At 41.0% G+C, this 13,458-nt stretch overlaps 1 protein-coding gene across 1 annotated transcript; it reads left to right on the top strand.

Moving 5' to 3' along the window:
• The first annotated feature begins 4,886 nt into the window (after positions 1 to 4,886).
• On the top strand, positions 4,887 to 11,228 carry RNF6 (ring finger protein 6). Its single transcript, XM_007471454.1, has 3 exons — positions 4,887 to 5,079; positions 5,972 to 6,067; positions 9,526 to 11,228. The coding sequence occupies exons 1-3, from the start codon at positions 4,887 to 4,889 to the stop codon at positions 11,226 to 11,228; spliced, it is 1,992 nt and encodes a 663-aa protein (XP_007471516.1).
• Positions 11,229 to 13,458: the final 2,230 nt, after the last annotated feature.

Here is a 13,458-nt window from a genome sequence, read left to right on the forward strand (position 1 = left end):
TTATTTAATTAATACTTATTTAATTAATCATCTTCAAACAAACATTTTAAACTTTATAAATGTAATATTTTTTCATTCATAAGTACTTCAAATGTTGGATTTAATGTCTTCCTGAATCCTTAAATAATAACCTTAAAATTAATCAGAAAACAATATGATGAGCCTAAATTTCTCTTAGCTGTTCTTATACTGTTCACAAACTTATTAAGATTTCAACTTAAGGGAATTCCCTGGTGGTCCAGTGGTTAAAACTCGTGGCTTTCACTGCTGTGGGCCAGGGTTCAATCCCTGGTGGGGGAATTAAGATCCTGCAAGCCAGGCGGCATGGCAAAAATAAATAAATAAATAAGATTTAAACATAAAAGTCTAAATCAACATCTCAGTTTGGATTTTAAATTTTAATTAAGGCTGTCATTCTAAGAAGCCAAAATCACTTAAACACTATAAGTACATAAAATAACAAATATACAGAAAATCATTTTAATGTTATGGTTTTCTTTTATACCTTTTTATTCTTCACTGTAAAAAGTCCTGGAGTTAAAAGACGCCTACACACTAAAAAGGGCAGATAGCATCCCAGTAAACCAGGTTAATTAGACCAAAGATTTTGGCAGGTTATGAGAGCTGGAAATACAGATATCCAGAATGATCCACCTCTCTGTCCCAATTATCATATGTAGAACCCTTTTATAGTCACTTTGTCTTGGGCTACAAAATTGAAGCAAGGTATTGGATTCAAGTTCCATACATTACCTATCTATCCACAGAAATCTGCAGCCTCCCACCAGGTAAATCACTTGATTAGACTTTGTATTTTTTGACTCTTAGGATATATTACACATCTTTTCGGTTTAACGTTTTAAAGTATTTGCACTTGATGGCGTATTACACTCATTACAACTCGTATAGGTATTTTAAATGATTTCTGCTTGAATTTTGGATATCTCACATGTGATTTTCTCAGACGTGTACTCAGAATTCCTGAGGTCATTGTACTAACATGCATTAATCCTGTTTGTAACAAGTTTGCATTTTTCTCTGCTCATCCACGCAGTTGGCTGAGGGGCATTTTGTGCCAGGTGCCATGCTGAGCTCTGGGACTCTAAAAATGAATAAATCCATTTGTTTGAACTGAAGGAGTTTGGACTTTTAGATGGGAGAGAACTATAAATGAACAGAAAATCATTGTAGGTACTCGTTCAGTGGCTGTCTTTTTCCATTCAAAAGGAGGGCATGGGCCTGGTTTGTCTTATCTTCTGCTGTTAATTCCTAGTGGCACCCAGTAAATATTTGTTAAATGAGTAAGTGCTAAAATAATTATACAGAGGAAGCTATGGGAGCCACCGTACTAGGGACATGGGCCTAGTTTTATGCGTGGCTGGACGTTGGGGTTAGAGTGCCACTTCAGAGGTATCAGAAAAAAATCCCTTGACCATGAGATATGAAATGAGTCCTGGGAGATAAAGGAAATTAGGTAAAAGTGGGGTTGGGGGTTGCTTAATTGAACTTCAAGTAGTTCCAGAATGCCAAGAAGCACCCAGTCTGTGGTGGTACACAGCAGAGATATCGTGAAGGGCCTTGAAGACTGCATCGTTTATATATTTCCATTTTCGTATCTATAATATGCCGATTTTTTAAAAATCTCGTCCCTTCTACCCCTACTACACTGGTAGCTCATGGATGCTAAAGTTTGTTACCCAGGCGCTAAGCATGAGAGCCGGGATAGAATAGCTCCTCCAAAGTTAAGGCAGGAATGAATGAACGAACGAACGAATGAATGAACGAACGAACGAATGAAGAATCACAGCACGGTGAGCATGGTGCAATGATTAAATCTTCTAGAGGGTAGGGAAGTCGGGGAGCCTATACCAGGCTGGGCAGGGACTCAGTCAAGGGCGTAACTAGTGGTGAGGCGAGTTTGGTAAGCGTCACATCTCAGAAATAAAACCAGAGACACAACTGTGGGGAGGGGTTGTGGGTTCAAAGTGCATTCCTAGCGGGAATTCATTTTCTTCACTGAAACCCGAGTAGAGGCACTCGAGAATTGATTAGGGTTTGTAATTTCCGATTGGCAATAAGGGAAAGCGCCTGGGTGGTGAGCTACGTGGTACCCAGGCAGTCAAGTCAAGGGACAAGAACAGACCGCTGGGTTGCACTCCAGCCCAAGTCGTCCTTGGGCCGCCGCACTCCGGCTGGAGAGGCGTCCACGTGACATCAGCGCTGGGTCGAGCGCCGAAAACCGGAACGCGGCACGCGGCATCCGGGATCCCACCGGACGCAGTTTCCACTGGTACAGGCGAGCGCCCGGCGGCGGCTGAGCGTCTCCTGTCGCGCAGGGGGCGGCCCAGCCTTAGGGAGAGACGGGTGGGGCCTGCCATCCCTCCTCCAGAGCCTCCGCTCCAGCTGGACCGTCCCGCTGCAGCAGGCTTCTCTCCAGCAGACGAGCAGAGGGCGCAGCGGCCTCCGGAGGCGCGGATGCGAGCCCCGCCCGCCGCCCGGTCACAGCCTCCGGGGCCGCACGCTTCTCTCCAGGTAGCGGGAAGACGGCCAGGTCCCCGGCGTAGTGAGCTCGGGGGAAGCTCCGGGCCCTCCGCGGCTTCCGGGAGACGCGGGGACCGCAGGCCCTCCCTGGGCCCCGCCTCTCCTGATTGGCTACCTGCGGTCTAGATGCCCTGCCCTGGCCGGTGATTGGCTCCGAGGCCCCGCTGTTACTGGCTTCCTTGTGGGAATCTAGGTCGCTAAAGGAAGCGTTACTCCAGGACCGGTTGGGGAGAGGTTGGTTGGGCACGAGTCCAGTTTGGTTATTGTACTGGGGGCCCTACCCCGGCGCGAGCTTCTGTCGCAACTTCCAGGAAGGGAACCAGTATCGGGACGGAGGGCAGGGGTGGCGAGCGAGTGAAGGTTTAGAAGTAAGCTGGAGGCCCCTAAGCCTGGCAACACCCGAGTGGGAGCGGGGTGGGAAGGAAGGCCTTGAGAGAGGAGTTGTCATCCCAAGAGGGGTGACGGTGGAGGAAAGAAAGGCCTAGTTTCTGTTGTGGCAGAAACGGGCCGTGCGGGAGATTTCCATGACCTAATTGTTTGGGGATCTCATTTTCTAGGTGAGTTTCTAACAGAATCCACTGGATATTTTGCCTTAACTTTACAGTAGAGTTGGGAGACGACTAGCCGTTCCTAGCCTTCAAAGAGGCAACTTATTGAATAATTCAACTCTCTTTTATCGCTTCAGATGGGCAGCTGTCAAAAAAAGCACAAACAGTGGAAGGATGGATACCATTGCATATATTAAAAGTATGTTGAAAGGCAAGTAAGGTATTCACGTGGATTTAATTGGGGTTAATTGTACGAGAAAATTACCACTTAAGGAGAAGCTCTTAAAGTTTTGAATAATATTAAAGTAGCTTGACTTTATGATAGGTTTCAGATGTTTAAACTGTTTAATACAAAAATCTTACTACTGCTGTACCTACCAAATATGCTCTTTGCTAATGATGGTCTAGTCCTAATTATTCTGAAAATGGAAGGAAATCTGTAGTTTTTGATAATGTTAATTTGCATGTGACTGGATAGTGCTACTAGATCTTTCCTTAAAAAAATGACAGGGATCTCTGTGAAAAAATCCTTTGAAGTTGTAATTTAATGTCAGAATGTGCATGAGATTGGTTAGTTGCTAACTCATACAATAATTTAGACTTGTAGGCTAATTTCACCCTGTTTTTAAAGTAGTTTGCTTGTTAAACACTGAGTCCTAGTTACCGAAGTTGCTTCCCTGGTCACCTAGTCGTTCGATCCTGCAGCCTTTATTAAGTCATGTGCTGTATTACACATACCCTTTAGTGACATACCAGAAATTGTCAAGGAATGGTTTATTTCAGCCACAGAACACCCAGATTAGCTCTCGAAGGTAGACCTGGGCCCTACCCTGGAAAATTCTGACCTAGGATTGGGGGTGAGCTCTGGGCATCTGTATTTTTAAAAATTTCCTCAAGGGAGTTTGATGTGCATTCCCAGTTGAGAACTGTAGCTTTAACGACTTAGTAAATAGATGTGTTTAAGAAATTCTAAGATATTTATGAAACAATTACTTTCCTCCCTTGATTTCCTTATGGTTTAAAAGTAAACTTCTCAGGAATGACATTTCAGTATAATCCAAAAGCAGTGTTTGCCTAGCAAGGTCAGGAAGTTTCACTGGCACTCAGAGACCTCCGGGACTAACCATTCCAGGCTTAGGAACAAGGTTTCCTATGGGGAAACCCCAAAGCTCTTACGTGCTTTTACAATCCCCAGAGCTGTGCACAGAGTATTGTTCCCTGTTAGCTGTAAGAGAAATCAACTCCAGGTCTGTTCAGCTAAGTTATTTTTACCTCAGCAAAGTGCGGGGGGGTGGGTAATATTACATTTATGAACTTTTTTGGGGAAGAATACCCTTACTGGAAATAAATGTAAATGATACCCTCTTGATACCCAATAGTCCTTTGCTTATGAAGTAAAGAACATGCATCATTCAAGCTTAAAATTTGTATGGTAATGTGGAATACCCAGATATTTGGAACATCAGTGAGGGCTTTTGGGTCAAAGACGTAGAAAATGAGATAATCACTTTGATTTTCAGCTATGAGAAATGTGTGGTGAAACCAAATCCAATCTGACTTAGAGGATGGCTTTAGGCAAAGAAGTAGGTCCAATTGTGTTCTATCACCTAGGAGCTGTTATTCATTTTATATGTAGGTTCTTCACTGCAAGATTTGGCATATGAAGTATTTGAGTAGTGGACAGAATTTTAAAATGAAAATGAAAAAACTAAGTTAAAATATGAAGCCATGTGTAGTCCATGGCTAATACCTTGAATTTTGTATATACCGTTTGAACAGAAAGCCAGGAATCTCAGCATGAATTGGTCTAGATCTAGATCAGGTGGTGGTGGTGAAGAAACCTCATCTCAAGACCAGAATCATCATGAAAACGAGAGAAGGTGGCAGCAAGAGCGTCTCCACAGAGAAGAAGCCTATTATCAGTTTATTAATGATCTCAATGACGAAGATTACCGGCTAATGAGAGACCATAATCTTTTAGGCACCCCTGGTAAGAGATGGGTAAAAGAGGAAATACCTTTTTCAGCATTATTAGAAGTTTCAAAATAAGGAGGGGTTTTTACCCCATCTTTCCTCTCTCAAAATATAGTGTACTGTTTTTGTGACTTTAAGAGCATTGTAACATAACAACATAGAATATCACTGGCTTACTTCTGTATTTTATAAGTAGGTAAGAATATTGAACATATAGCACTGTTACACAAGTGTCAAACCAACAGGTTAATGTACATGATAGTGTCGGATATTTATGTAGTCCTATGCCTCTTAAGTAATATTTCTACAAATACAATATTCATTTAAAACCTAATTCTAACTATTTGAGGTCTTATCATTTATTTATTTAGCTGAATTAATGACTCCCAAAAAGTTCAATGTGCTCCATTAATTTTTTACAAATTCATTTCACAGATGAACCAATTGAAACTGTATGCTTGTATATATTTGTGTGTTGCATATTTGCATTCTGTATACCCATATAATGAAGGGCATTCATTACCCATATAATGAACTAGGTAAAATTCAACTAAATAAAGATTTGAAATTTTCTCTAGAAGTACTCCCTTCTTAATTTCTTTTTAACTCTGACGAAAATCCACAGAATTATAGCTTATAGGTTCCTAAGTATATCAACTGGGAGCACTTCATTAATGATTCAAATTAAATCTTATTTTAATTTAAATAAAACATTAATAAATGAAACAACGAAAATGATGTGTATTTGCATGAATTAAACGTTTTTTGCTGTCTTCAATTTATAGAACATGAAAACAATAGACTGTCTTCTACAGATTGCTAAAGATTAGTCTTACCCTTCATGAGTTTTCATAAAACTTAGTAATTTAAAGATTTTAATTTTAGTGGGCACTTTTCCATTGTTTTAGGAGAAGTGACATCAGAAGAATTACAACAACGTTTAGATGGAGTCAAGGAACAGCTAGCATCTCAGCCTGACTTGAGAAATGGGACAAACACCAGAGGTATTGTAGACTCCTTTCCATAAGGAACAGGTTTGATTGGAGTAATTGCAGAAATGAACTTACAGGACCTTGTACAATGTTTGTTTTTAGTGTTTTCCGGATTAAATGTGATAATCATTCAGGTAGTATTTACATATTATATGCTGAGCAGTATAGTTAGGTAATACAGGACAGGGGTTGCATATAAAGATGTCTTACACACCCATTGCCTTCAGGGAGCTCATGTGTATGAAATAGTATACAATTAATTACCAGCAGAGTTCTTTTTAATCTTAGACTTTACACACTACTGTTTTTTTTAAGTAATATAACTAAACTTAGTTTCTAAAAATTTATACAGAACAATACAGAAAGACTGAGTCAGGAAAACCTATTTTTGTTGCTTTGTTTTATTGGTTTTGTGTTGTGTCATTTTACTGAACAGACACTAAGTCATAATATAAGAAGTTCTTATAAAAAAACAAATCGGGGCTTCCCTGGTGGCGCAGTGGTTTGGAGGCCGCCTGCCGATGCAGGGGACACGGGTTCGTGCCCTGGTCCGGAAAGATCCCACATGCCACGGAGCGGCTGGGCCCGTGAGCCATGGCCGCTGAGCCTGCGCGTCCGGAGCCTGTGCTCCACGACGGGAGAGGCCACAGTGGTGAGAGACCTGTGGACCGCAAAAAAAACAAAAACAGAAACAAATCACTTGTAAAAAAAACAAAATCCAAACTAAACAGAAGCGTATAGAGTTAAAAGTAAAGCCAACTTTAAGGTCCCTCTTAGCAGTTCTACTTCCTTCTCCAGAGGTGTTCGTTAGTAGCGGTTTCACATATTACATCAGGACCGTGGTATTGGTTAGGGTGAAGACTGTTAAACACCCAGACGCATCGGCTGATGAGGTGGAAGTTTACTTCCGTTTTGTGCTCAGTCCAGGGCAGACACACGTCAATCCGTAAAGCCTTCTGGGACCCACACAGCCAGCACAGTGCTTCTGCAACTGTGCTGTCCAGCGCGGTAGCTACCGGCCACTTGGGCCTATTTGAATTTAATAAAATTGAAAATTCAGTTCCTCAGGCACATTAACCACATTCAAGTGTTTAATAGTCCCCTGTGGCTAGTGGCTTCTGTATTGGACAGCACAGGTACAGAACATCTCCACTGTTGCAGAAAGGTTCACTGGGCACTGACTGCTGCTCCAGGTATGGTTTGCATGATCAAGCTAAGTCACAGCCACTTCTAGGTTCCAGCTGGCAGTTCCAGGTTCCAGGAGAAGGCCCAGGCCCCTGCCTGAAAATGAGCTCTCTCACTTCTACTCCCGTTCCATTGATGAGAACTTAGTCCCGTGGCCACACCCAGATGCCAGGTTGTTCACAGGACACTGCAGTGCACTTCCAGTGGAAGAATGGGGTGACGGATTTTGTGAGACATGAGTGACCTCTTTCATACACTGCCATCACTATATTCTAGTAATTAAAGACAGAAGTGGCATCTAGAATGACTTAATGTTTACCTGCCCTTTACTTATATCTTTTTGCAAATTAAAATGGAAAGTGGATGTTAACCCTTTTTCTTCTTTATGTTTAGATATGCAAATTGTACTATATTGGTATAGCTGGTAATACTGGTCCTTTGAATATGTTTTAATGGAAAATGTACTCATCACATGTGAAATAGCTTATACCTTTAGAATATGGCTGAAGTTGCTGTTTTTATTGATGTCAGCAGCTGATTAACAGGTTTAACTTTAATATTTAAAAAAGTTTTGTATGAGAGATTGCAGTAATGAAATAAAATCAAAGCAGACTCATTTAACAACTGTTTTTGAGAAGAGCGAACTTGGTAAAGTCTGTGTAGTTAATGTGCATTAGAATGCTTTTCATTGAGTTTTGTACTTTATATAATCCACCGGTTAAAATGGAAAACTTAAAGCTTCCCACAGTAGCACTGTCATACTCAAAGAAGTTTATTAGGGGCACATTTCTTTCTTTCTTTTTTTTTTTAAATGTGTATATATTTTTAATTTAATTTTATTTTTGGCTGCGTTGGGTCTTCGTTGCCGTGTGTGGGCTTTCTCTGGTTGCAGTGAGCGGAGGCTGCTCTTCGTTGTGGTGCGCAGGCTTTTCATTGCAGTGGCTTCTCTTGTTGCGGAGCACGGGCTCTAGGCGCACGGGCTTCAGTAGTTGTGGCACATGGGCTCAGTAGTTGTGGCTCGCAGGCTCTGGAGCACAGGCTCAGTAGTTGTGGTGCACAGGCTTAACTGCTCTGCGGCATGTGGGATCTTCCTGGACCAGGGATCAAACCCGTGTCCCCTGCATTAGCAGGTGGATTCTTAACCAGTGCACCACCAGGGAAGTCCCAGGGCACATTTATTTCTAAATCGATTCATTCAGCAGTATTAATTGAGAGTCCGATTTGTCCCAAATACTGTTGTAGAGGTTGGGGATTTAACAGTGAGTAAAATAAGGCAAAACTCATTGTCTTCATGCAGCTCATGTTCTAAATGAACAGAAAATGTATTTTGTTGTATTATATATAATGGCTAACATTTATTGAGTGCTTCCTATGTGCCAGATATTATACTAATCATTTTATATACAGTGTCTTATTTTATCCTCATGATAATCCTTTGACATCTATACTATTATTATCAAATTTACAGATAAGGATTTAGCCAGAGAATTTAAGTAACATGCCTGAAGTTTCCTATCTTCACATGAAGATATAATGTGGTTCTAACATTTTACTCATAAAGCCATATTTCTTGACTTGTACATTTTTGGCAAGTTTCTGAGAAATAGGATAAAATTCTTAAGGTTGCCAAAATACCTAATTGCAAAAAAGATTGAGTTACCTTTACCAAAGAATTCTAAAAATTCAAGATAAATTATACATAAGTTTTGCCACTGTATTTTATTGATACTGCCATATGAATAAAGCAATTTTTAAAATATTTTATTTAGTTGCAGGGGGTCTTAGTTGTGGCAGGTGGGCTCCTTAGTTGTGGCATGTGAACTCTTAGTTGCAGCATGCATGTGGGATCTAGTTCCCTGACCAGGGATCAAATCCAGGCCCCCTGCATTGGGAGCGTGGAGTCTTATCCACTGTGCCACCAGTGGAAGTCCCAATAAAGCAATTTAAATGTACAGTTTTGATACTGGATATATTTTTCATTTGCCTTAACATTTTGCCAATAACAGGCATATAGAAAGCAAGAGTGAGGATTTCTTCACACCTTTGCACAAATAGTATTTAAAATTTTATAATTTTGATACAGTGTATATTATAGTATGCTTATAGTATACACCTTTCTTTTAGAAAGTTCAGTTTTTTGGCCGTTTTTCATTCATTAAAATGCACAGATGTTCTTAATTATATTTTTAATTTAATAAAAACTTAGTTTATCTTACAAGCTTTCAATAAAGATCTAAAGATAGATTTTAGTAATTGATGTTAAGTTGATTTGGTTTGCTTTCCAGACTCAGGGGCCCCTCGAGAAAGTTCCGTTGAGGAGTCTCTGCTGGAATGGCTCAACACCTTTCGTCGCACGGGAAACGCAACTCGAAGTGGACAGAATGGGAACCAGACTTGGAGAGCTGTGAGTCGAACAAACCCACACAGTGGAGAGTTCCAATTTTGTCTGGAAATCCACATAAATCACGAGAATAGAGGATTTGAAATGGATGGCGAAGATTATGTGGGCGTTCCACTTTCCGATGTTAGCCAAGATCACACCACAGATGGGCCACAGAGATCAAGTAGCCCTGTGGCCAGGCGAACAAGGAGCCAAGCTGCAGGGGATCTCAGTGCTAGTAGTGCCAATGTTCCGAGAACTAGGCTTGGATCGAGGGGGCGGAGTTCAGTAGAAGAATCTTTGTCAGCATTGGGAAGATTAAGAAATGGAATTGGGGGGGCTGTTGGCACCCCTAGAACTGGTGCTGCACGCGCTAATCCATCAGGTGGTAGTGAACTCAGGCAAAGGGAGGGGCAGCGATTTGGAGCAGCCCATGTTTGGGAAAATGGGGCTAGAACTAATGTCACAGTGAGGAATACAAACCAAAGATTAGAGCCAATAAGATTACGGTCTAATTTCAATAGCCGAAGCCGGTCACCAATTCAGAGGCAAAGTGGTACTGTTTATCATAGTTCACAAAGGGAAAGTAGACCTTTTCAGCAAACTAGTAGGCGGTCTGTTAGGAGGAGAGGTATAACTCGTGTCTTTCTGGAGCAAGGCCGAGAAGGCAGAGGTACCGCATATACTCCATTCTCTAACTCAAGACTTGTGTCAAGAATCACAGTAGAAGAACAAGAGTCCAGCAGGTCCTCCGCTGCTGCACGACGACATCCGGCAATCACACTGGACCTTCAAGTGAGAAGGATTCGTCCTGGAGAAAGCAGAGACTGGGACAGTATTGCAAATAGAACTCGATCTAGGGTGGGGCTGGCAGAAAACACAGTCACTATCGAAAGCAGTAGTGGGGGCTTTCGGCGCACCATCTCTCGTTTAGAGCGCACAGGTATGCGAACCTACGTTAGTACTATAACTGTTCCTCTTCGTAGGATTTCTGAGAATGAGCTCGCTGAACCATCATCAGTGGCTCTTCGATCAATTTTAAGGCAGATCATGACTGGATTTGGAGAACTGAGTTCTCTAATGGAGGCCGAATCTGAGTCAGAGGCTCAGAGAAGTGGTCAGCATCGGCCGGAGACACACTCAGAAGTGAGTCTCCTCGGTGAGGCCATCAGCCAGCACAGGGGAGGGTCCCCCCAAGGCAGGTGGACCCGAGAAGACAGCCCTGACGCCCCGCCTCGTGCCCAAAACAGAGGTGGCAGGCAGTCGCAAAATTCAAGTAACTTGGTCGAAACTGGCACCCTACCTATCCTTCGCCTCGCTCACTTCTTGCTTAATGAAGGGGAGGATGATGACCGCATGCGTGGTTTAACCAAAGAGCAGATTGACAATCTTTCCACCCGGAACTATGAGCACAGCAGTATCGATAGCGAACGAGGGAAAATCTGTAGCGTTTGCATCAGTGACTACGTAACTGGAAACAAGCTCAGGCAGTTACCTTGCATGCATGAATTTCACATCCACTGTATCGACCGGTGCCTCTCAGAGAATTGCACGTGTCCTATCTGTCGGCAGCCTGTCTTAGGGTCCAGTACAGCAAACAACGGGTGACATGCTGGATCCAGTCAAATGTTGCATCTTAGTAGAGCTGAGTATTCAGGCATTCTTTTGTTGAATTATTTGTGATGAGCTAACCAGGATGAAAAATAACAGATGATTATAGTTTGAACTATTTTTTGTGTGTGCTTTTTTAACTTGTTAAAAAGAGAAAATTTATAGAAAATTTAAAATGCAAATGTTAAATCATCCTAAAATACAGAATAGTTAATATTGCTAGAACCAAATAACTTTTAAAATGTTTTTATTTTGGTAATTTTGTCATGTTAAGCACTTTTGTATCTGCACAACTCAGTAGGTTACAAATCAATATTCTTTTTCTGAGAAGTCCAGCAGATTTTCCTTGGACTTTCAGGCTTTGTACCGTGTCCAGACATTGGTGTCTAAATAAGCCTTTCTTTAACTTTTTATTCTAAGGACAGTATCTTTTCATGAAAGAATATTTGGCTGAGTGTTTGCTAAATGCATTAAAGTTACTTGAAATGTTAAATTTAATATGCAGCATATCACATGTGTATATATAGGTATATAATTTTAAGGTTTAAGTATTCAGTCTAACTAAAAATGACCAGTTTGGTTCTTATTTTAAACTGTTGGGCTATTACTGCATATGGCAGGATGTTTAATACTTACAGGATCATCTCTGGGAGGAAGTAGATTAAGATATTTAAAAATAGATATAATTTATGAAGCGTCTGACAATCTGACTTATTAGACAGCAAGCAATATATAACACTGAACGAGTATTTCTTTTTTCAGAAATGGAACGTGGAAATTTTAGAACACAGAGGTTATTTAACTTGAGTTCTACCTTTTTGTGACCTTTTTGAAAGTGCAAACAATTTTTTGGATTACATTAAATAAGATATACAGTATGCATGATTTTCAAATTTAGTTTAAAATCTAAAAACAAGGGTCTATAAAGAATCAAATGCATAGATAATATGTTAAGTTCATTTGGAGACCAAAAAACTCCAAATGAAACAATAACAACAACAGCAAAAAGAGTTAAGAGAATGTAGACTTTAAAACACAAAGTATGCATTGAAGATCTGTTTCTACCAATAAATATTAAAATGTGTCACCTGTTCTTCTCTATGGGTCCACCGTGGTTTATTCACTGAAAGAAGTGGTTATCTCGCACTAACTCGATGCCAGGCAGTGTTACAGGTGTGGAGGGTTCAGTAGAGGACAGAGTCCCTGTCTTCGTGGGAAAGACATATTTGCTCTTAGAAAATTGGAAATCGAGCAATAAAATGAGTTATTGTTCTGACTTTTATGTTTGTTTATGAATAAATGACATAGTTTGCTATGGTGATACCACTTGGACAAAATCACAAGAACAAGTACCTCAAGGCCGATTCTGTGAAATTTAGGTATATCTCCAGATTTAGTTTTTGTTTCCAATTAGTGATTACATGTAGTTCGTTCAGTAAGATGCATGCACAGGACTTGTTAGGGGGTGCATTTAGCCCGTGGAGTGAGAGGTTTTAGTAAAGGTGGTGACTTTGTTTGGAGTAAATGGTTTATGTAGGTCACATATGGGACATAGGACTGGGGAGTTTGATTTGAAGGCTTTAGGTACCAGACTTACGGGATTTTTGCTTTACAGAGTCTAGATGGCTCTTGATAAATCGTATTGCCGAAGGATAAGATCACTTTTCATGTTTCAGGAAGACTGGTACGGGGCAGTGTGCAGAACGCAGTGGAGTCGAGAGAGATGGGAAGCAAAAAACCAATAAAGGAAATATTATGATCAATTTTTACTATCAATCATCATTATCATCAGTTATTATCTAACCTAGGTTGATGGAAGTGAAACTGGAAAGAAAGAAAAGGGCATAAAAATGTTGGAAAAAAAAAAGACATTATTTGGTTTCTAGTTCACAGTGAGGAGGTGGGAGAGTCATGTGTTGACAGGTGGAGAATCTCTGAGTGGACGAGGGCGGACAAGTTACAATCTCGGCCAGTGTAGACATTGACCTGAAATGGGGCCGTATTCATGTATCTATCACACTCACTTTCGTGGCACCATTTGTCCCCAATATGACAAGAGACTAAATCCAGCAGTTACTGCTCATATGGAACCTTCCTCAGGAAGTTCTACCTCCCCTGGTTTGAGCAGTTCGGAAAATCAAGAGGAAAACAAAGAAAAGGGGAAATGAACAAAGTAGGGATAAAGAAGAGAAGAAAGCATGTTGATCCTCAGTCGTTTCCAAGACAT

Source organism: Lipotes vexillifer, unplaced genomic scaffold (assembly GCF_000442215.2).
Source record: "Lipotes vexillifer unplaced genomic scaffold, Lipotes_vexillifer_v1.1 scaffold543, whole genome shotgun sequence".
Classification (NCBI taxonomy): Eukaryota; Metazoa; Chordata; class Mammalia; order Artiodactyla; family Lipotidae; genus Lipotes; species Lipotes vexillifer.

Bases quoted from the DNA above. Each gene is read 5' to 3' on its own strand.
- RNF6 (XM_007471454.1), top strand. From the start codon at position 4,887: ATGAATTGGTCTAGATCTAGATCAGGTGGTGGTGGTGAAGAAACCTCA. The intron at 5,080-5,971 runs GTAAGAGATGGG...CCATTGTTTTAG, and splicing joins TAATCTTTTAGGCACCCCTG to GAGAAGTGACATCAGAAGAA. The intron at 6,068-9,525 runs GTATTGTAGACT...TTTGCTTTCCAG, and splicing joins AAATGGGACAAACACCAGAG to ACTCAGGGGCCCCTCGAGAA.